The sequence below is a fragment of the Gallinula chloropus genome (assembly GCF_964237585.1).
Source record: "Gallinula chloropus genome assembly, chromosome: 31".
NCBI lineage: Eukaryota > Metazoa > Chordata > Aves > Gruiformes > Rallidae > Gallinula > Gallinula chloropus.
In genome coordinates, this window is record NC_140116.1 from 41,092 (window position 1) to 63,761 (window position 22,670).

Below are 22,670 nucleotides of genomic sequence, written 5' to 3' on the forward strand. Positions count from 1 at the left end.
TAGCTGGCCTGAAGGGGCCCTAGGGGGCCCCCAACCAGCCCCTCTCAGTTTGGGTCTGGGGGCTTTCGTTGGGACGGGAACCTGGGAGCTACCTGCCAGGTTGCAGGTCGCGGCACGAGAAGCACTCTCCGGCCAACATGCCAAACGTCCAGCGACTGCTCCCAAAGCGAAGGAGCCAGGACCCAAAGACCTAGCTGGCCTGAAGGGGCCCCAGGGGGCCCCCAAGCAGCCCCTCTCCATTTGGGTCTGGGGGCTTTCATTGGGCCGGGAACCTGGGAGGTACCTGCCCGGTTGCAGGTCGCGGCCCGAGAAGCACTCTCCGGCCAACGTGCCAAACGTCCAGCGACTGCTCCCAAAGTGAAGGAGCCAGGACCCAAAGACCTAGCTGGCCTGAAGGGGCCCCAGGGGGCCCCCAAGCAGCCCCTCTCCATTTGGGTCTTGGGGCTTTCGTTGGGCCGGGAACCTGGGAGGTACCTGCCCGGTTGCAGGTCGCGGCCCGAGAAGCACTCTCCGGCCAACATACCAAACGTCCAGCGACTGCTCCCAAAGCGAAGGAGCCAGGACCCAAAGACCTAGCTGGCCTGAAGGGGCCCCAGGGGGCCCCCAAGCAGCCCCTCTCCATTTGGGTCTGTGGGCTTTCGTTGGGACGGGAACCTGGGAGGTACCTGCCCGGTTGCAGGTCGCGGCCCGAGAAGCACTCTCCGGCCAACGTGCCAAACGTCCAGCAACTGCTCCCAAAGCGAAGGAGCCAGGACCCAAAGACCTAGCTGGCCTGAAGGGGCCCCAGGGGGCCCCCAAGCAGCCCCTCTCCATTTGGGTCTGGGGGCTTTCGTTGGGCCGGGAACCTGGGAGGTACCTGCCCGGTTGCAGGTCGCGGCCCGAGAAGCACTCTCTGGCTAACATGTCCAAACGTCCAGCGACTGCTCCCAAAGCGAAGGAGCCAGGACCCAAAGACCTAGCTGGCCTGAAGGGGCCCCAGGGGGCCCCCAAGCAGCCCCTCTCCATTTGGGTCTGGGGGCTTTCGTTGGGCCGGGAACCTGGGAGGTACCTGCCCGGTTGCAGGTCGCGGCCCGAGAAGCACTCTCCGGACAACATGCCAAACGTCCAGCGACTGCTCCCAAAGCGAAGGAGCCAGGACCCAAAGACCTAGCTGGCCTGAAGGGGCCCCAGGGGGCCCCCAAGCAGCCCCTCTCCATTTGGCTCTGGGGGCTTTCGTTGGGCCGGGAACCTGGGAGCTACCTGCTCGGTTGCAGGTCGCGGCCCGAGAAGCACTCTCCGGCAAACATGCCAAACGTCCAGCGACTGCTCCCAAACCGAAGGAGCCAGGACCCAAAGACCTAGCTGGCCTGAAGGGGCCCTAGGGGGCCCCCAAGCAGCCCCTCTCCATTTGGGTCTGGGGGCTTTCGTTGGGCCGGGAACCTGGGAGGTACCTGCCCGGTTGCAGGTCGCGGCCCGAGAAGCACTCTCCGGCCAACGTGCCAAACGTCCAGCGACTGCTCCCAAAGCGAAGGAGCCAGGACCCAAAGACCTAGCTGGCCTGAAGGGGCCCCAGGGGGCCCCCAAGCAGCCCCTCTCCATTTGGGTCTGGGGGCTTTCGTTGGGACGGGAACCTGGGAGGTACCTGCCCGGTTGCAGGTCGCGGCCCGAGAAGCACTCTCCGGCCAACATGCCAAACGTCCAGCGACTGCTCCCAAAGCGAAGGAGCCAGGACCCAAAGACCTAGCTGGCCTGAAGGGGCCCCAGGGGGCCCTCAAGCAGTCCCTCTCCATTTGGGTCTGGGGGCTTTCGTTGGGCCGGGAACCTGGGAGGTACCTGCCCGGTTGCAGGTCGCGGCCCGAGAAGCACTCTCCGGCCACCATGCCCAAACGTCCACCGACTGCTCCCAAAGCGAAGGAGCCAGGACCCAAAGACCTAGCTGGCCTGAAGGGGCCCCAGGGGGCCCTCAAGCAGTCCCTCTCAATTTGGGTCTGGGGGCTTTCGTTGGGCCGGGAACCTGGGAGGTACCTGCCCGGTTGCAGGTCGCGGCCCGAGAAGCACTCTCCGGCCAACATGCCAAACGTCCAGCGACTGCTCCCAAAGCGAAGGAGCCAGGACCCAAAGACCTAGCTGGCCTGAAGGGGCCCCAGGGGGCCCCCAAGCAGCCCCTCTCCATTTGGGTCTGGGGGCTTTCGTTGGGCCGGGAACCTGGGAGGTACCTGCCCGGTTGCAGGTCGCGGCCCGAGAAGCACTCTCCGGCCAACATGCCAAACGTCCAGCGACTGCTCCCAAAGCGAAGGAGCCAGGACCCAAAGACCTAGCTGGCCTGAAGGGGCCCCAGGGGGCCCTCAAGCAGTCCCTCTCAATTTGGGTCTGGGGGCTTTCGTTGGGACGGGAACCTGGGAGGTACCTGCCCGGTTGCAGGTCGCGGCCCGAGAAGCACTCTCCGGCCAACATGCCAAACGTCCAGCGACTGCTCCCAAAGCGAAGGAGCCAGGACCCAAAGATCTAGCTGGCCTGAAGGGGCCCCAGGGGGCCCCCAAGCAGCCCCTCTCCATTTGGGTCTGGGGGCTTTCGTTGGGACGGGAACCTGGGAGGTACCTGCCCGGTTGCAGGTCGCGGCCCGAGAAGCACTCTCCGGCCAACATGCCAAACGTCCAGCGACTGCTCCCAAAGCGAAGGAGCCAGGACCCAAAGACCTAGCTGGCCTGAAGGGGCCCCAGGGGGCCCCCAAGCAGCCCCTCTCCATTTGGGTCTGGGGGCTTTCGTTGGGCCGGGAACCTGGGAGGTACCTGCCAGGTTGCAGGTCGCGGCCCGAGAAGCACTCTCCGGCAAACATGCCAAACGTCCAGCGACTGCTCCCAAAGCGAAGGAGCCAGGACCCAAAGACCTAGCTGGCCTGAAGGGGCCCCAGGGGGCCCCCAAGCAGCCCCTCTCCATTTGGGTCTGGGGGCTTTCGTTGGGCCGGGAACCTGGGAGGTACCTGCCCGGTTGCAGGTCGCGGCCCGAGAAGCACTCTCCGGCCAACATGCCAAACGTCCAGCGACTGCTCCCAAAGCGAAGGAGCCAGGACCCAAAGACCTAGCTGGCCTGAAGGGGCCCCAGGGGGCCCCCAAGCAGCCCCTCTCCATTTGGCTCTGGGGGCTTTCGTTGGGCCGGGAACCTGGGAGGTACCTGCCCGGTTGCAGGTCGCGGCCCGAGAAGCACTCTCCGGCCAACATGCCAAACGTCCAGCGACTGCTCCCAAAGCGAAGGAGCCAGGACCCAAAGACCTAGCTGGCCTGAAGGGGCCCCAGGGGGCCCTCAAGCAGCCCCTCTCCATTTGGGTCTGGGGGCTTTCATTGCGCCGGAAACCTGGGAGGTACCTGCCCGGTTGCAGGTCGCGGCCTGAGAAGCACTCTCCGGCCAACATGCCAAACGTCCAGCAACTGCTCCCAAAGCGAAGGAGCCAGGACCCAAAGACCTAGCTGGCCTGAAGGGGCCCCAGGGGGCCCCCAAGCAGCCCCTCTCCATTTGGGTCTGGGGGCTTTCGTTGGGACGGGAACCTGGGAGGTACCTGCCCGGTTGCAGGTCACGGCCCGAGAAGCACTCTCCGGCCAACATGCCAAACGTCCAGCAACTGCTCCCAAAGCGAAGGAGCCAGGACCCAAAGACCTAGCTGGCCTGAAGGGGCCCCAGGGGGCCCCCAAGCAGCCCCTCTCCATTTGGGTCTGGGGGCTTTCGTTGGGCCGGGAACCTGGGAGGTACCTGCCCGGTTGCAGGTCGCGGCCCGAGAAGCACTCTCCGGCCAACATGCCAAACGTCCAGCGACTGCTCCCAAAGCGAAGGAGCCAGGACCCTAAGACCTAGCTGGCCTGAAGGGGCCCCAGGGGGCCCCCAAGCAGCCCCTCTCCATTTGGGTCTGGGGGCTTTCGTTGGGCCGGGAACCTGGGAGGTACCTGCCCGGTTGCAGGTCGCGGCCCGAGAAGCACTCTCCGGCCAACATGCCAAACGTCCAGCGACTGCTCCCAAAGCGAAGGAGCCAGGACCCAAAGACCTAGCTGGCCTGAAGGTGCCCCAGGGGGCCCCCAAGCAGCCCCTCTCCATTTGGGTCTGGGGGCTTTCGTTGGGCCGGGAACCTGGGAGGTACCTGCCCGGTTGCAGGTTGCGGCACGAGAAGCACTCTCCGGCCAACATGCCAAACGTCCAGCGACTGCTCCCAAAGCGAAGGAGCCAGGACCCAAAGACCTAGCTGGCCTGGAGGGGCCCCAGGGGGCCCCCAAGCAGCCCCTCTCCATTTGGCTCTGGGGGCTTTCGTTGGGCCGGGAACCTGGGAGGTACCTGCCCGGTTGCAGGTCGTGGCCCGAGAAGCACTCTCCGGCCAACATGCCAAACGTCCAGCGACTGCTCCCAAAGCGAAGGAGCCAGGACCCAAAGACCTAGCTGGCCTGAAGGGGCCCCAGGGGGCCCCCAAGCAGCCCCTCTCCATTTGGGTCTGGGGGCTTTCGTTGGGACGGGAACCTGGGAGGTACCTGCCCGGTTGCAGGTCGCGGCCCGAGAAGCACTCTCCGGCCAACATGCCCAAACGTCCAGCGACTGCTCCCAAAGCGAAGGAGCCAGGACCCAAAGACCTAGCTGGCCTGAAGGGGCCCCAGGGGGCCCCCAAGCAGCCCCTCTCCATTTGGCTCTGGGGGCTTTAGTTGGGCCGGGAACCTGGGAGGTACCTGCCCGGTTGCAGGTCGCGGCCCGAGAAGCACTCTCCGGCCAACATGCCCAAACGTCCACCGACTGCTCCCAAAGCGAAGGAGCCAGGACCCAAAGACCTAGCTGGCCTGAAGGGGCCCCAGGGGGCCCCCAAGCAGCCCCTCTCCATTTGGCTCTGGGGGCTTTCGTTGGGCCGGGAACCTGGGAGGTACCTGCCTGGTTGCAGGTCGCGGCCCGAGAAGCACTCTCCGGCCAACATGCCAAACGTCCAGCGACTGCTCCCAAAGCGAAGGAGCCAGGACCCAAAGACCTAGCTGGCCTGAAGGGGCCCCAGGGGGCCCCCAAGCAGCCCCTCTCCATTTGGCTCTGGGGGCTTTCGTTGGGCCGGGAACCTGGGAGGTACCTGCCCGGTTGCAGGTCGCGGCCCGAGAAGCACTCTCCGGCCAACATGCCAAACGTCCAGCGACTGCTCCCAAAGCGAAGGAGCCAGGACCCAAAGACCTAGCTGGCCTGAAGGGGCCCCAGGGGGCCCCCAAGCAGCCCCTCTCCATTTGGGTCTGGGGGCTTTCGTTGGGCCGGGAACCTGGGAGGTACCTGCCCGGTTGCAGGTCGCGGCCCGAGAAGCACTCTCCGGCCAACATGCCAAACGTCCAGCGACTGCTCCCAAAGCGAAGGAGCCAGGACCCAAAGACCTAGCTGGCCTGAAGGGGCCCCAGGGGGCCCCCAAGCAGCCCCTCTCCATTTGGCTCTGGGGGCTTTCGTTGGGCCGGGAACCTGGGAGGTACCTGCCCGGTTGCAGGTCGCGGCCCGAGAAGCACTCTCCGGCCAACATGCCAAACGTCCAGCGACTGCTCCCAAAGCGAAGGAGCCAGGACCCAAAGACCTAGCTGGCCTGAAGGGGCCCCAGGGGGCCCCCAAGCAGCCCCTCTCCATTTGGCTCTGGGGGCTTTCGTTGGGCCGGGAACCTGGGAGGTACCTGCCCGGTTGCAGGTCGCGGCCCGAGAAGCACTCTCCGGCCAACATGCCCAAACGTCCACCGACTGCTCCCAAAGCGAAGGAGCCAGGACCCAAAGACCTAGCTGGCCTGAAGGGGCCCCAGGGGGCCCCCAAGCAGCCCCTCTCCATTTGGGTCTGGGGGCTTTCGTTGGGCCGGGAACCTGGGAGGTACCTGCCCGGTTGCAGGTCGCGGCCCGAGAAGCACTCTCCGGCCAACATGCCAAACGTCCAGCGACTGCTCCCAAAGCGAAGGAGCCAGGACCCAAAGACCTAGCCGGCCTGAAGGGGCCCCAGGGAGCTCCCAAGCAGCCCCTCTCCATTTGGGTCTGGGGGCTTTCGTTGGGCCGGGAACCTGGGAGGTACCTGCCCGGTTGCAGGTCGCGGCCCGAGAAGCACTCTCCGGCCAACATGCCAAACGTCCAGCGACTGCTCCCAAAGCGAAGGAGCCAGGACCCAAAGACCTAGCTGGCCTGAAGGGGCCCCAGGGGGCCCCCAAGCAGCCCCTCTCCATTTGGGTCTGGGGGCTTTCGTTGGGCCGGGAACCTGGGAGGTACCTGCCCGGTTGCAGGTCGCGGCCCGAGAAGCACTCTCCGGCCAACATGCCAAACGTCCAGCGACTGCTCCCAAAGCGAAGGAGCCAGGACCCAGAGACCTTGCTGGCCTGAAGGGGCCCCAGGGGGCCCCCAAGCAGCCCCTCTCAGTTTGGGTCTGGGGGCTTTCGTTGGGCCGGGAACCTGGGAGGTACCTGCCCGGTTGCAGGTCGCGGCCCGAGAAGCACTCTCCGGCCAACATGCCAAACGTCCAGCGACTGCTCCCAAACCGAAGGAGCCAGGACCCAAAGACCTAGCTGGCCTGAAGGGGCCCCAGGGGGCCCCCAAGCAGCCCCTCTCCATTTGGCTCTGGGGGCTTTCGTTGGGCCGGGAACCTGGGAGGTACCTGCCCGGTTGCAGGTCGCGGCCCGAGAAGCACTCTCCGGCCAACATGCCAAACGTCCAGCGACTGCTCCCAAAGCGAAGGAGCCAGGACCCAAAGACCTAGCTGGCCTGAAGGGGCCCCAGGGGGCCCCCAAGCAGCCCCTCTCCATTTGGGTCTGGGGGCTTTCGTTGGGCCGGGAACCTGGGAGGTACCTGCCCGGTTGCAGGTCGCGGCCCGAGAAGCACTCTCCAGCCAACATGCCAAACGTCCAGCGACTGCTCCCAAACCGAAGGAGCCAGGACCCAAAGACCTAGCTGGCCTGAAGGGGCCCCAGGGGGCCCCCAAGCAGCCCCTCTCCATTTGGCTCTGGGGGCTTTCGTTGGGCCGGGAACCTGGGAGGTACCTGCCCGGTTGCAGGTCGCGGCCCGAGAAGCACTCTCCGGCCAACGTGCCAAACGTCCAGCGACTGCTCCCAAAGCGAAGGAGCCAGGACCCAAAGACCTAGCTGGCCTGAAGGGGCCCCAGGGGGCCCCCAAGCAGCCCCTCTCCATTTGGCTCTGGGGGCTTTCGTTGGGCCGGGAACCTGGGAGGTACCTGCCCGGTTGCAGGTCGCGGCCCGAGAAGCACTCTCCGGCCAACGTGCCAAACGTCCAGCGACTGCTCCCAAAGCGAAGGAGCCAGGACCCAAAGACCTAGCTGGCCTGAAGGGGCCCCAGGGGGCCCCCAAGCAGCCCCTCTCCATTTGGGTCTGGGGGCTTTCGTTGGGCCGGGAACCTGGGAGGTACCTGCCCGGTGGCAGGTCGCGGCCCGAGAAGCACTCTCCGGCCAACATGCCAAACGTCCAGCGACTGCTCCCAAAGCGAAGGAGCCAGGACCCAAAGACCTAGCTGGCCTGAAGGGGCCCCAGGGGGCCCCCAAGCAGCCCCTCTCCATTTGGGTCTGGGGGCTTTCGTTGGGCCGGGAACCTGGCAGGTACCAGGTCATTTCTTACTGTGGCTGTGGAAGTGAAGACATAACCTGGTATGTAAGGCATTTGATTTTTTCTGCGCTATTCAGAGAAGATAAACATTGTACAACACTTTGGAGAAAAATAGCTAGTGACACACAGTAAAAATATTATCATTAAAGATTGTGTGCTTTTAGCTTCCTACAAAAACAAAGAAAAAGCCAAAATACTACGTGGTTATACTCTGTGTCTATTGCACCCACATGTACCACCTGGCTTCTACCGGAACTACGTTCTAGATGAGGCTGAATAGAAATAGATCTCTCCAGAATCCCTTCTAAAGAATATCTCTGGTTACAAAGTAAATAGTTAACTGCAAGTAATCAACTAACTTTGACCCTCTCTGACCAATGCCCTTAACAGGACTAGATATGCCCCAGAGGAGAGAAACCTGTTTATGTCTTGCAACCTCTCAGGCAGCCCATAAGGTGCTCCTTTCACATTAGGGCTTTCCTAACCAAGGGTACAGTCCTAACAGTGCCTTACATCATTTTCAGGGTCTACAGCATACGCCTTTTAAAAGTGGTAAGTGTCCAGCAAGAGTTTCCAAACAAAGGGTGCCAGCACTGAAAGATGTTCCTGGGCTGAGAATTAATTCCTTAGGGTTACGATAAAGCCTGATTTGTGCTGATTGCTTAGCTTCACTTAGCACAAGGAACTAGATTTGCCAAAGCCTTTCAGCTGTGACAGAGGAATTTCTCCTAGCAGTCGCTCTAACAGCTGTTTTGAACCTTTTACTAGGGGAAAGAATTTTGAGAGCATACTAGTATCTTGGCAGGGGTTTTCCAAGCCTGGAACTCCTCGGTTCTCTGCATTCCACTGGCAAGGGCAGGTGCACAAGGAACACCAGCCAGGAGGAGTCTGCAGCCTTTGGCAAAAACCGCAAGTCAGCTGCCAGCCAGCAAAGTATGAAGATACCTGCATGCAGAAGAAGAATCCAATTAGATGTTGGAAGAGCTCACAACCAACCCCCACCCCCCCATTTGGGTGGAGAGTCGAGTATTATAGTGATAGACGTTTAGCATGGACTTCTTTTTTCTCATTAGCATATTTAGGGGTGTGAGCTTTAATATTCATTTCACAGTTAATGAAGTCAAAGGTCGGTCTCTGGGCACAAAATTTTGTATAGAAACCATCTATCTATTTATGCCAACCTTCTAGACATGGAATAAAAATAAAGCAACAGGATACAGGGAAAAAATTAAAATAGGGACAGAAAATTAAATAAAACTACACCTAGAAACTAAATTTCAAAATGAAAAGAATTATGAGTAAAAACCTGAAAAATCAGGCCAGTTAACAAGATAAAAGTAGATATAGAAAGAACATTTCAGAATTGACAGGATTCAGAATGGATTTTTTAAAGAATATAGGAACAAAACTGGAGTCATATAAGGTAAATTTAAACAACAAACAGGGTACACAGCAGAAAAGAAACAATTAAAAAATAGGGATGAGAGCTTGATAAAAGTAGATATTGAAAGGAAATTTAAAAAGCAATGGCACCCAGGAAGGACCAGAAACAACTGTAAGAGCAGAACAAGTCCGAGACCGCCTCATGAGACTGAATGTCTACAAGTCTCCGGGGCCAGATAACATGCATCCCAGGGGCCTGGAGGAGCTGCTGATGTGGTTGCCGAGCCGCTCTCCATCATATTGGAAAAGTCGTGGCTGTCAGGAGAGGTCCCTGGGGATTGGAAAAAAGGTCATGTCACTCCCATTTATAAAAAAGGGAACAAGGAAGACCCAGGGAATTACAGGCCGGTGAGCCTCACCTCTGTGCCTGGGAAGATCATGGAACAGACCCTCCTGGACAACATGTTGGAGCACATGAGGGAAGAGCATGTGATCCGGGACAGCCAGCACGGCTTCACCAAGGGAAGGTCGTGCCTTACCAATCTGGTGACCTTCTATGATGGAGTGACAGCACTGGTAGATAAAGGGAAGGCGACCGATGTCATGTACTTGGACTTGTGCAAGGCCTTGGACAGTCCCCAACCACATCCTTATCTCCAAATTGGAGAGAAGTGGATTTGATGGGTGGACCATCCAGTGGATAAGAAACTGGTTAACAGACCGTAGCCAAAGGGTGGTGGTCAATGGGTCTATGTCCAGGTGGAGGCCGGTGACAAGCAGTGTCCCCCAGGGGTCTGTCTTGGGACCGGTGCTCTTTAACATCTTTATCAATGACATGGATGATGAAATTGAGTGCACCCTCAGCAAGTTTGCGGATGACACCAAGCTGAGTGGTGTGGTCGACACCCCAGAAGGAAAGGAAGCCATCCAGAGGGATCTTGACAGGCTGGAAAGATGGGCCCGGGGGAACCTAATGAGGTTCAACACTGCCAAGTGTCAGGTGTTGCACTTGGAAGAATCCCAGACACAGATACAGACTGGGAGAAGAGCTTCTTGAGAGTAGCCCTGCTGAGGAGGACTTGGGGATTGTGGTGGATGAGAAGCTTGACATGAGCCAGCAGTGTGCTCTTGCAGCTCGCAAGGCCAATGGTATCCTGGGCTCCATCAGAAGAGGAGTGGCCAGCAGGGACAGGGAGGTGATTGTCCCTCTCTACTCTGCCCTCGTGAGGCCCCATCTGGAGTACTGTGTCCAGATCTGGGGCCCCCAATACAAGAAGGATGTGGAACTGTTGGAGAGGGTTCAGAGGAGCCACAAGGATGATTAGAGGGCTGTAGCACCTGCCCTACAAAAAGAGGCTGAGGGAGCTGGGCTTGTTCAGCCTGGAGAAGAGAAGGCTGCGGGGGGACCTCATTGCAGCCTTCCAGTACCTGAAGGGAGCTTCTAAGCAGGAGGGGATTCAACTTTTCAAAAGAGCAGATAATGGCAGGACAAGGGGGAATGGACTAAAGCTAAAGGAGGGAAGGTTTAGATTAGATATTAGGGGGAAGTTTTTTACAGAAAGAGTGGTGAGGTGCTGGCACAGGCTGCCCAGAGAGGTAGTGGGTGCCCTGTCCCTGGAGGTGCTCAAGGCCAGGTTGGATGGGGCCCTGGGCAGCCTTGTGTAGATCCAGGCCTGGAGGTTGGTGGCCCTGCCTGTGGCAGGGGGGTTGGAGCTCTATGATCCTTGGGGTCCCTTCCAACCCAGACCATCCTATGATTCTATGACTCTAAACCCCAAGACAACCTCAAGTGATGGAAACGCCTCCTGAGGCAGAGCTGCAGCTTGATGGCACCAGCACAGTGCAGATGCTTTCCAGCAGCACCAGAGAAGAGAGCTCAGCTCTCAGGCGCCTGGGGAACCTCACCTGTCCTGGAAAAACACACACACACACACCATCCCCTGTGTGGGCTGACTAGGACATGCTGGGGGTGACACCTCATTCTTCAGCATGTCTAAGGAAAGAGACACAGAAAACAAACCCAAACTGTGCAGGCAGTCGGCACCGGGCACCTGGACCCCAACTCCAACTCCCCCTCCCCTTCTCCAGAGGGATGTGGCATTCCACTCACCTGCTGGTCCCGAAGGCAGACGGGCTGGCTGGGGTTTCCTGCTGCGCTGGGAGATGCAGGATGACTGTTACCCCCAGATCTCACCCGGCTGGAGCTGCCTCCCCTGGCATTATCCCTCTTTCCTCCTGGAATTATCCCTCTTTCCTCCCGGCTTCGCAGCTGCAGGACAGACCTGAGTCTGGGAACAGCCAGAGCTGCCGACCCCCTCGCCCCAGTGACCCCGCTGGCCAGCCCAGCTCCTTGTGGCATTGGGCTCCAGTCCCAACAGCTTCCAGTTCAAAGAGCAAAGCTGGGGTAATAAAACCCCAATAGCTCATCCTGTGCAAAGCCAGGAGTGCTGGTGAAATGCTGTGCACACAGAAGAAAAACACCAACAGCTGAGAGGAGAGGACTGAGCTGCCTTGGAGAGACCCTGAGAAGGGAAAGCAAAACACACCAAGCAAACAGGAGCCAAGCTGCATCAATCAGTGCTTTGGACTGGGGAGACACTGGTCACACTCAGCCAGTTGGGAAACACTTACCTTAAGGGCAGGAACCAAGACAACAGCAGCAACTCCAATGCTTCAGCTGCAGAATGAAAACCAGGACACGACAAGTGAAGACCCAAAGCAGAATGAGCTGCCAAAGGCAGGTGCCTTATATACCCCAGGTCCCACCCTCTGCCCTTCCCACAGTGGGCTGGGACAGGGAAGGATGCTGCTTGCAGAAGGATTCAGAGCAGCTGGAGGAGCAGGTGTGGCTCTGCTGAGCTGAGCTGTTCAGCAGAGAGTGAACGCTGAGTGGAGAAAGGGATTCTGGCTGCAAACATTCTCTGCCAAATATTTATATTGATGACTCAGACAGGTATGTAAATACCCAAAACTTTACTAAAATGTGGACAGAAAATACTAAAGAGGGTGTTAAACTACATAGAAAAAAATACTAAGCAAAAGCAATAAGAATGCAAGACAAAAACCAGGTACGTCTTCAATTCAAAACATGCCAAACGTCCAGCAATAGCTTCCAAACCAAAGGAACCAGGACCGAAAGACATAGCTGGCCTGAAAGCTCCCCAGGCGGCCCACAAGCAGCCCCTGGCATTGTGGCTCTGAGGGCTTTCCTTTGCCAGGATATTCACAACCTGCTCCCACCTCGCTCTTCCAGCCGTACCTGAGCGATGTCCATCTCTCAGCCTGGATGTAACATGCATTCCTGGTAAAACAAAATATATATAAATAACAAAAACATGCAGATACCACATGCAGGCTTTTTTCCCAAGGGTAAAACCCCCACATCCCACATCCTCTCCCGCACGCAGAGAAAGGTTTCCAGCATTAATGTCACTTAGGCTAGCCTAGCCTCTTAGTACTGGCTTAATATGATAATTGCTAGTGCTGATTAGCACCTACCACTGCAGCCCCCGCTGGAGATTCAACAGGAATTAAGTGAGCACTTAACATCTGGCAGAGGTTAACGCCGAGGCTCAAATATTAACGAGCAATCATTAATAATTGAATTAGATACGTGGAAGCGCCTTCACTCCGGTACAACCGTTACTGGAGACTTCTGCTGAGAGCCTGCTGTGCACATGCTGTACTGTGATTATGAATATTTAAATACTTCCATCGATCTGCATTTCAGGCTCATTTGCATACATTGGCATGCTGTTTAGTATAATGCCTATGGGGGGGAAAGGCTGCACAGTGCATCTTTAATTTTTCTTGAAGAACTGATTTTGTTCTGAGGGCTGAGGAGCTTTTTCTTTTTCCTTGGGGAAGATGGCTCGTTAGGGAAGGGGAGGGGGATTGGAATTAACTGTTTGACAGCAACAGCCGGGAACACTAAACTGCTGCCCCCAAGAACGTGCCCTTTGTTCCGGAGCTCGCTCCCTCGAAGACAACTCTTGGGAGGTGACCGAAGGAATAGCGTTGCCTTCTCACCCACGCTCCCTTCTGTTGCCTCTTTCGAGCGACGGAGGGAAGTCAAGGATACGCTCAACATGAGTAATCAGCAAGCTTCAATTTATTATGGCTAACGTCTTTCTTTTATACTATCGTTACTACATATTAATTGTTACTAATGCATATTATAATTGTTACAACTTGATTGGTTCTTGGTTAAAGGTTACATCACTCATCTTGCGGTCTGGGAACGGTGCTTCTTTCTCATTCTCAGGAACAGCAGATCCTTGAAACATACATCTTGTTTCTGCTTCTTGTTACTGTGTAACATCGCTATCAAAAATACTGACCTTCCTCTCTATCATTTGCATCGGGATGGTGCAACGCCTACTTCTACTATTAAGTTACACAGGAGACTGCTTGAACAATTGCTCCATAGAGCCATGGCCTTACTTCTCACATAGCCACTCTTCCACACCCTTCGCTGGCTCAGCTGCTCTAATCACAACCAGAGATGGGTCAGAGGAGGGTTTGCACCTCACCCCCACGCTTTCTGGCACATCCAACTCGCTACAGGAAGGTTCCCAGCCCTGTAAGGAACACACAAGCCACAAACCAGCTTATCCCCAAAACTTAAAGCCCAGGAAAAAAAATCCAGGGGTTCTATTTTCACCTCCTGTGCAGCAAAGCGACTCCGGTTCCTTGCCTGAGCTTCAGCGCCTGGTTTTTAACGATTGCAAGGGGGTGGGTTAACACAGGTTTGTCGGTGTTGCCCCAGCCTCTGCCTCAGTTTCCCTCTTAAAGCTGGAAATGGGCTCTAAAGTTTCCACGGGATTTGTTTTCTTTAAGCCACTTTACAGCATTGCCAAGCAGAGCCAAGGACAGATCCCTTCTCCCACCACTGAAATCAAGGGGGAAGGAGAGCATTTTGCCTTGGTAGAAGCTATCACCCAGTAATTAACAACTACTTATTCATTACTTTTATACAATTAAGTATAGCCTTACACCCATTGGGTGCTCTGTGCCTCAAAGTACCTCTCATTCCCCGATTCCTCACAGGAGTAAAGCTTCACAAACACGTTACCTGCTCACAAGGCCACCGATACCAGTGGAATTTTTATTGCTACTTTATTTGTGTTCCTTTCAGCAGTGAAGAATCGGTATTACCCCGGCCAGCTGGGCTTCTCCTCAGGGCCATGTAAATAAGGACTTGGAGCGTGGGCTCTTCGCTCCCCAGGAGACGCAGACTGGGCTGTTTATGCTTTTATCTGGTCTGGGTGCTATCGGTGCAGCGGGTGCTCGGCCGTCCCTTCACCTCTAAGGAGCAAAGTCTGCTGGAGCCCAGCCAGAAAACGCCTCAACTAAGTTCTCCATTTTGGGGCCGCAAAGCGAGTTGATTTTTCAGAGCTTTTGGTGTTTTCTGCAGGGATATTTCCTCCCCCCTCCTCCTCCCCAGATTCCCAAGAGGCTCCTAAAGGAGCTAATAGGTGAGAAAAACACAATAAAAATTATCCCAAGGGATTGGAAGGCAGGTTCCTCCTGAAGAGCCCAGCTGTGCCGAATGGAAATGCTTCCTCCTGGCCCTTCCCACCTCACAGTATTTTCACTTTTCCTTTGCCAAGGAAGTTTTCTGCACAATGGCAACAGGAGAGTGGGAAAGGGCTGGGTTATAAATCAGGCTCTGAAGCTGGGAGCTGCTGAAAAGGCTTAATCCCACACAGCTCCAGCAAGCTTCTGGGTGTTGCATGGTTGGGTTTGTGAACACATCTGGGCTCGCCCCCTCAAAAACCACCTTCCCCTTCCTGGAGGAGCTCTCCCCTTCGCTTACTTTCACCACACCTAATCACAACCCACCTCGCTCCACATTTCCATGGGCAGATTTCCAGCCATCTTCTCTCACGCTTTAAAGGGTAAATATTTTTTCTTTCCACAGTTCCTGCACAGTTGCAAGGTGAAGAACATTTTCTAGGCATGAATTATTGCTGAAGCCCTCCCAGGCACACCAACCAACATGCATATTCATCAGGCAGCTGGTACATTATTCACGAGAAGTTCACTTCAATAGGGATGAGAACAATGATATTGTTGATTGAGATGCCTGAAAATGAGCTGGGAAAAAAATAAAAAAAAAAGAGTTCTGCCCTCAAACTCTGGCCAAAACACAGCAATAAAGTTTATCAAAATAATTAATAAAAATAAGGGGGGGGGGGATTTTACACCCAAAGGGGATATCTTTATCAGGGTCCTCTCATTGCTGTCGATACACGTTTAGGGTTTTAAATAAGATGTAGAACTACTAGATTGTATCATACCTTCTCCACGCGCAGCTCCAGACCTGCTGGCAGGTCGACCGTCAGCAGGCGACACCTACAACAGTATTGGAACAGTATTTAGACCCCAGAACTCATCGTGGTGATGATCCCCAAGGAACCTCCTCTCCTTCTTTAACCCCACAACGTTTTCAAGCCGGGGTAGATGCCAGAGCTTTGCTGAACAGGGCTGGTATTAGGAGTAGGGACTGCCTGCTCTCACAAATACAGCCCTAAATACACAGCAGGAAGCGCGCTTGAATCAGAGGTGGTTTACTGCCATAAACCTACGGAGGGCTCTCCCGTGCTGTCGTTGGATGAAGGGGGAAAGGATAAGCCTGAGAAGTGTGCATCCCCAACTGCACCGTCCGCTTCTCAGCAGCATTGTGGCTACACAGAGGGCAAGGAGGAGAGGAACGGACCCTGCTCCGTATGTAGCCTCTGTGTGTTGGGGGAGACCTTGCGGCAGCCAATGGGACCCGTGGGCAGGACGCGGTCGTGCTGAAGGAGGGTGTCTGGGGCCTCCCTGCTGCAGAGAGGTGGAAAACGGGGGTCTGAGAAGCGCCCAGGAAGGACTCAGGGCTCACGGCAACAACCACAGGGACACGGTTCAGAAGAACCAACATAACCTGGAGCTCAGGCTGCAGCCGCCGACTGCTGGCACAGGCTCTGTGCTACCGAGCAGCTCTGCCTGCTGACGCGCCACACAGTCCTCAAGGCTTAATTAAACCGAACAGTATTTGGAGGTTACTAACCATTTCCACTGATCCTTTATGCACAGGCTCGGAGGAAGCTTCTTTCTCGGGTGCAACTCAGGAGGAAGCAGGGGGAGAGCCAGGGGCTCCCCCAACTCCCCAGTGCCATCCCCGGCCCCGGGCTGGGTCCCACTGGGCGCTGGGGCACCTCACACAGCCACTGAGCCATACTAGGGGCCCCCCGCCTCACCCCACGGCCCCCGCCCCGCTGTGAGCCCTGGGCAGACCCTCCCTCAGGCACAGCTCTGGACTCTGCTGGCACATCCCCCGCCTACCTCAGAGGCGCCCTCACCCCCCGGGACTGTACGGCGACTCTCCACACCAAGCCCTACCTAGGGAGCCCCTCACCCCCGGGGCCTGCCGGGGACCGCCACCCGACCCCGGTGCCCTGTGCCCCTCGGCGCTGCGCGCGCGCACACACACACACACACAGACGCGCACACACAGAGACACACACCCCGGTCCCGCACGGGAACTGCCGAGGCCCGTGCACCACGCCGCACCTCAGCTCCCACCCACCAGAAGGCACCCCCGCCTCCCGCGGCCCCTTTAAGGCGGCCGGGCCCCGCCCCCGCCCCTGCGGCCGCCGCGCCGCGCGCCTGCGCACAGCGCCCGCTCCCTGCGCGCGCCCCGCCCGCCGCCCCCCCAGCGCCGCGGTGACACCGAGGAGGAAGCGGGCGGCGCGGGCAGAGCGGGAGCCGCCGCCATGAACGGCAAAGGCAAGGCCCGGGGCTGTGTCCCCCTCTCTCTCCCCTCCCCTTTTCCCCTTCACCCGTGCCCTGCGCCCCCCTTCCGCCGGGCAGGGCCGTCCCGGGACGCGGCGCCTTTAAGGGCGGGGCCGCAGCGCGTGACCGCGCGGGGGTCCGGCGGCCAATGGGAGCGGGCCGGGCGCGCGCACGGGCCTTGGGGGCGCCTCGCGCCTCGGCCCGGCCGTGACGCCGGACGCCCCCCCGTGACGTCGCGGGGGGGGGGAACCCAGGCGTGACGTTCGGAGCTCCCATTCGATCCGAGATTGGTGGGGTTGAGGCCGCCCTGCTGACGTAGGGGATCCCCCAGATGACGCAAGGGGGACCCCGGTAGGTGTAGGGGGGGGGAGCGAGAGGGACCCCCCCGGGCGCGACACAGGGGGCACCCTATTGGATGCAGCTGAGTTGGGGGGCGTTCTGACGTAGGGGATTCCCCAGGTGACGTCAGAAGGGACCCCACTTTATGGCGGGTTGTGGGACCCCAGAGGAGGGTGGAGATCCCCTGGGTGACGTGGGGGCAGGTGAACACCCCCATACCATCCCACTCTCCCACTGGGACAGGGAGACCCCCCCAAAAGACCCAGGGTGTGTGTGTGGGTGGGGGCCACCCATGGGGTCTGGGGGCTGCTGCATCATCACGCCCCGTGCCCGCGGCAGGGACAGCCGGGTGCCTGCATTCACCCACGTCCAGCCGCCCAGGTGAGTCCCACCTTGTGTGCCCCCCCCGAGCCAAGCCACACTCCCAGAGCTGAGCCTCTCTTCTCCTTGCGTGGCGGCTCAGCCCCGGGGGGCTTCCTGAAGCCACTAAACTGACCCCTGGGCCTCTGCCCGCCCGGTTTTGGTTGCCTCACGCTGACATCTCCTCTCTCCAGCAGGACAATATCCCGCCCAGCCGTCCTACCCCGTCCAGTCCCCCGCCAACCCCGCCGTGTACCCGCAGACTGTGCCCCTTCCGCAGCCCCCGCCCTACACAGATGCACCTCCGGCTTATTCTGAGGTAGGCCGACTGCTTTTCCGAGGGCTTCGGTTTTGTGGGATGATGATGAATTTTCTTCCAAAATTAACAAAAATACGATAACTCCCGGTCGGCTTTACAGCCGCAGCTTTAATTTTTTAATGTATTTAATCACTTTCTGGGAGGATTTGGTTTGCTGCCTGTCTTTCCAAGTGGGAAGTGAGTGACGACCGTCATTCAGAGCTTGCGGGCAGCCGGGGCGGGGGAAACCCAAAGTCCTCTTCCTCAGGGAAGGGATTTCCCTGCGGAAGCTGGAGGGGGGTCAAAGTCTGCGCCAGGGACTTTGGGTGTGGACGTCAGGGCCACGAGACTTTAAACTCACCTGGCTTTTATTTCCCAGCTTTACCGTCCCAGTTTTGTGCCTCTGGGAGCTGCCACTGTACCCACGATGTCCGCGGCATATCCGGGCACTTCCGTCTTCCTGCCCGTGGCCCAGTCTGTGGCCATGGGGCCGATCGGCTCATCAGTCCCTATGGCGTATTACCCCGTGGGGCCGATGTATCCCCCAGGCTCAACGGTCCTCGTTGAAGGTGGTTTTGATGCCGGGGCAAGATTCGGGGCCAGCGGAACAGCCAGCGTCCCTGTGAGTATAAACGCACCGCCCGAACCCCACGTGCTTCAGTGCTATGGGGTTGCAGGGGGGGAAGATGGGAGTAAAACGTGTTCCATACCCGGTCTGAAGGGCAGGATCCTACTTCCCTGCTGTCTCAGGCCAACTCACAGCTCTGGAGCCACAGAGGTGGCTCCAGCTGGTGGGAAAAGCGTTGCATGGGCAGCACTAGGCCCGATTCGGCTGGGGACTGTGGTGTGACGCACCCTGGGGTGGGGGAGGCAAGCTGGAGGGGCTGCTGTGTGACCCTGACTTCTCCTGGCCCCCTCCAGAGAGAGGGGCAGGGCACAGTGAGGAGCCGAGCATTTCCCAGCGCTCTGCCCCTCCATCTTTGCTCGGTAGCAAGCGACAGAGACGCCGATGGGGGTGGAACCTGGGTTCCCAGAGCACGCGGGGGCTTTATGCAGGCACCACCCACAGCAATCTCCCCCCCACCCACCTCTCCTGTCTCTACCTTCCAGCCCCCCCCTCCTGGCTGCCCCCCCAACGCTGCCCAGCTCGCCGTGATGCAAGGAGCCAACGTCTTGGTGACGCAACGGAAGGGAAACTTCTTCCTGGGAGGCTCGGACGGTGGCTACACTATCTGGTGAAGAAGGAAGGGGAAGGGGGGGGAGAGGGGGGGGCTACATTTGTGTAAGGAAAGACATCACATTCTGTCAGCACTTCTCACGATGTAACTGCTTTAGTCCATATTAACCTGAAGTTGCAGAGTAGACGCACGGCCGTGAGGTGTCTTCCTGGTTCGGTGCCTGGCCCGCAGGCACTCGGGAGCTTAACGAGGAACCCAGCTAACGATTAGCGGTGCCTCTTCAAAGGGGGAAAGGGGGGGTGGGGGGGGTGGGGATATGAAGTCACGAAATGAATGTGAGCCCAGCAGCCCTGCCTCTTCCTTTCATTTCGCTGGCGTCCACACTGCGGCACGGAGCTGCGACTCACCTGTGCGCTGGGGAGGGCGAGGGGTGAATGGAGCCCCCTCCCCCTCCTATCCGTGTGGGGCCGCTGGACCCAGAGCTGCCACCACCCGGCTTTTCCCTCCATCAGAGCTGGGTGGGGAAGCGAGGCAAGCATGTCTTCCCGGAGCGGGGAGGGCACCGTGACGCTTCTTTCTTCCCGACCTCACTCAGGACGGATCCCTGAAGCGCCCCGTGTTTCCCCAGGCAGGGACGAGGCCGGGGCCGGCCATGGGATTAGGCGGTTTGGTGGGTTTTTTTAATACACTCCAAGTAACCTTGGATTTCTTTGCACATTAGATCTGCTCAAAGCCGTGCTTTGGTGCCAGAAACACAATGCAACTCATGTCAGAGCATTTCATTTGATGCTAACTAAGCTTTTAGAACGATGCTTAATAAACAAAAACCTCTTTATTTTTAAACTCGACCTGGTGTCTTGACACCAGAACTCCTTAAGGCTGTTGAGAGGGAGAGGCTGGTTACCGGCTGCCGTGGGGGGTGGGGGGTAGCAACTGTCAATCAACACACAAATTAGCTGGGTTAATGGCTTGTTTGATGAGCATGTACTTTACAGAGATGACTTGGGGATGATGAAGTCTTATGAGGGTTAAGAAGAATATTTCAGGGATCCTCAATGTTTTGGTTTTCTTTTGTTTTATGAAGAAGAAGAAAAAAATAACATAAAAGAATATCAGATTCAAATATATTTTATCTTTGAGGTTTCAGTTTAATCTAAATCTGTGTCCTGTATCTGTTGTGTTTAACCATACGACTGACTGTTACAGAAGCTCAGCATTACGTCTCTCTTGTCTACACTGTGGTGCACTTAACTGGTGGATTTTTTTTATACTAAAAAAAAAGGAGAAAAAAAAAGTAGAATAAAGACTATTTTGAAAATTTGAATAAAGCAGCAAATTTGCCTCAGACCCCGAACAGATCCCCCCTGGCTCCTGCCCTTGGCAAGCACGAGGTTTCTTCACTCATTTCCACTCCCATTTTGTCACCTCCCTCCCTCGGCTTCAGTCAGTTTTGTGAGGGTGGGTCCTTCTTTTCTCTCCCTCCTCGGGTTTGATTTCAAGGAGGAACAACCCTGGGAGAAGGGGAGCTGCCCCTAGCCCCATCTTTCTGCTGAGGAAAAGCAGAGGAAAAGGACCATCCATGCCCATGTGTCAGGGTGAAGGGCTCCATGGATGAAGCAAAGCTCCACTGCCCCTGTAACTCCCTTTACACCCTGCCTTTCACCTCCAAATTAACCGTGCTAATTACCCTGTGAATAACTTAACTGCTGTGTGAGATAGGCAAAAAAAAAGGAGACAACTACTCTGGAGGTGTTTTGTCACTGGGTTGTATTAGAAAGCACCAAAGAGAGGAGATGCAGTGGGTGCAAGTAGCTGGAGCGATGCTCTCCTCCGCCGAGCCAGAACGCTCAGGGATCCTTGGTCAACTTAACTTAATAAATTAAGGAGGAGGAGAAAAAAATAACAAAGGGAAAAAAAACCCCACAGCAGCGGCTTGTAGAGCCTCAGGTCTGGGAGGTTTATGTCCCTGGGACCTGGGGCTGACACGTGTGCCAGACCCAGCAGCTCAGATAAAATACTCCTCTTTCTCTCTGGCTGGAGCATCCTCCATCGGCAGCGACACGTCGGTGTCAGCTGCCGGCTGCTCGTAGGTGAGGTAGCTGCCTTTGTTTCTGTACAGGTAGATGATGATCACCACCAGGACCGTCAGCAGGGTGAGGAACACCAAGGTGATGACAACTACAGAGGAGAAGGCAGAGGTGGGAGCAGGGTGCAGTCCCCGAGTGGGTGGCACTGGGGTGGATCCAGCCCTTACCTGCAATGACCACGGTGTTGGCATCCTCATGGAGAGGTGGGGTGTGAGCCTTCTTTAGGAAGGGGGTTGTCAGCTCTTCTTCATCAGAGAGGGAGAGAGAATATGAGCAAAGCTTGTCCTGACCCAGCTCTGAGCTGGGCTTAGCTGGACACGACACGCAGTGAGGTCTTGCCCAATGACACAGCACAAAGAGCCCGGTGAAGCAGTCCCGGGGTGCTCACCTTCCATCGCATCAGCTCCTTCCTGGTCGAGGTCTGTGATCCTTCAGAGCTGCTGAAGAAATAACATGAGAGAGGAATTAACTCAGAGGCAACACCCCAAAGGGCTCAGGGATGCCGGTGGTGATGCAGCGCTCAGCAAAGCAAAAGTTTGGGGTTTATTTGGGATGGAGAGGTGCAGGTTGGGGCACTCCCAAACTTTGAGAGCTTCAAATTGCCAGGAAATCCCCTCAGATCCTCCCATCAGCCTCACGATGCCGCAGCCGGAACATCGCAAATAAAAGGAATTCAAACAATACATTAAAGCAACCGGAGTGGCACCCGCTGGACTGAGCTCAGGACTCTGCCCGGGGAGGGATGGACAGACACCCTTTGTAGCAGCCCCACTCCCCCCCCCCCCCCTCCGAAAAAGTACCGCTCTGCGATGGCTCGGGCGAGCTGTGACTCAGCGGCTCTGCGGTGACGGTGACACGCCGCTCGATGTCAGGAGGAAAGACAATTCCTTTATTTATTTATTTTTGGGAAAAGAAAAGGACGTTGAACCACGGGAGCGTGGACACGGGCCAGGACCGTCCCCGTCCTCCCCCCCCCCCCAGCAGGGTGCTTCTCACAAGGATGCGGTGACACTAAGCCTGCCCGGTGACCTCCCGGCTTTTTGGGAAGCGGGATGGGTTCCTCGGGATCCAGCCCAGCCCCGGTTGGCCCACTGTTGTGCCCTTGTGACTCACGGCGCCCGCGGGTGTTTGCTAAACATCCCCTCACAGCAGCAGGTTCTGCTTCCCAGCGCTGCCAGGGTGCGAGTTCAACGGAGTCGTGGGATTTGGGGGAAACTCCTTTCTCCTTTCCCACCAGCGTGGGACCCCATCCCGGGGACCAGGATCCCACAGCTGCAGCAGCTCCCCCCGCCCCCCTCCCCCCCCCCCCCCCCGCCCCGAGCTCCTTAAACGCAGATTCGCATTAAACACGGGTTTTGCTTTAAAAACAGATTTGCATTAACCCCACTTTTGCTTTAAACCCGGCTTTGCTTTGAAGCTGCCTGGGCGTTTCCAGCCCCGATGTCGGGGTGTCAGGGAGCTGCACACGATTCCTAAAGCTGCTTCTTGTGTGGCTCCAGAGGTTAAAAAATAGAATGGGTGAAAATCCCTCCCCCACCATGCAGGGAGAGTGGGATTTAAGGGAAAAAAGGAAAAGGAGCTGGTGCAAGCAGACACCTTGGAGATCGGGAAGCATCCAGCTTTGCCAGTGGGAAACACAGAGTTTCACACACACACACACACACCCCCCATGGCATCAGCAAAATGGGGTCCGGGGA

General features: G+C 57.5%; 2 protein-coding genes and 1 long non-coding RNA gene across 3 annotated transcripts; 1 reads left to right on the top strand and 2 right to left on the bottom strand.

Moving 5' to 3' along the window:
• Positions 1–13,069: 13,069 nt before the first annotated feature.
• On the bottom strand, positions 13,070–16,028 carry LOC311202641. The gene is made up of 4 exons (XR_014617922.1): positions 15,987–16,028; positions 15,235–15,289; positions 14,777–15,031; positions 13,070–13,512 (listed from the first exon to the last, which is right to left on the bottom strand). It is a non-coding gene; the product is annotated as an uncharacterized lncRNA (long non-coding RNA).
• Positions 16,029–16,624: 596 nt separating this feature from the next.
• On the top strand, positions 16,625–19,166 carry DAZAP2 (DAZ associated protein 2). The gene is made up of 4 exons (XM_084277126.1): positions 16,625–16,705; positions 17,608–17,729; positions 18,088–18,330; positions 18,819–19,166. The coding sequence occupies exons 1-4, from the start codon at positions 16,693–16,695 to the stop codon at positions 18,945–18,947; spliced, it is 507 nt and encodes a 168-aa protein (XP_084133252.1). The 5' UTR covers positions 16,625–16,692; the 3' UTR covers positions 18,948–19,166.
• A 1,725-nt stretch (positions 19,167–20,891) lies between these two features.
• On the bottom strand, positions 20,892–21,499 carry SMAGP (small cell adhesion glycoprotein; the record flags this gene model as incomplete). The annotated part of the gene is made up of 3 exons (XM_084277136.1): positions 21,362–21,499; positions 21,141–21,218; positions 20,892–21,064 (listed from the first exon to the last, which is right to left on the bottom strand). The coding sequence occupies exons 1-3, from the start codon at positions 21,366–21,368 to the stop codon at positions 20,892–20,894; spliced, it is 258 nt and encodes an 85-aa protein (XP_084133262.1). The 5' UTR covers positions 21,369–21,499.
• Positions 21,500–22,670: the final 1,171 nt, after the last annotated feature.

What these genes read in the sequence shown, in the direction of transcription:
- DAZAP2 (XM_084277126.1), top strand. An exon ending in CACCTCCGGCTTATTCTGAG is followed by an intron (nt 17,730 to 18,087) that starts GTAGGCCGACTG and finishes TTTATTTCCCAG; the next exon opens with CTTTACCGTCCCAGTTTTGT. An exon ending in GCGGAACAGCCAGCGTCCCT is followed by an intron (nt 18,331 to 18,818) that starts GTGAGTATAAAC and finishes TCTACCTTCCAG; the next exon opens with CCCCCCCCTCCTGGCTGCCC.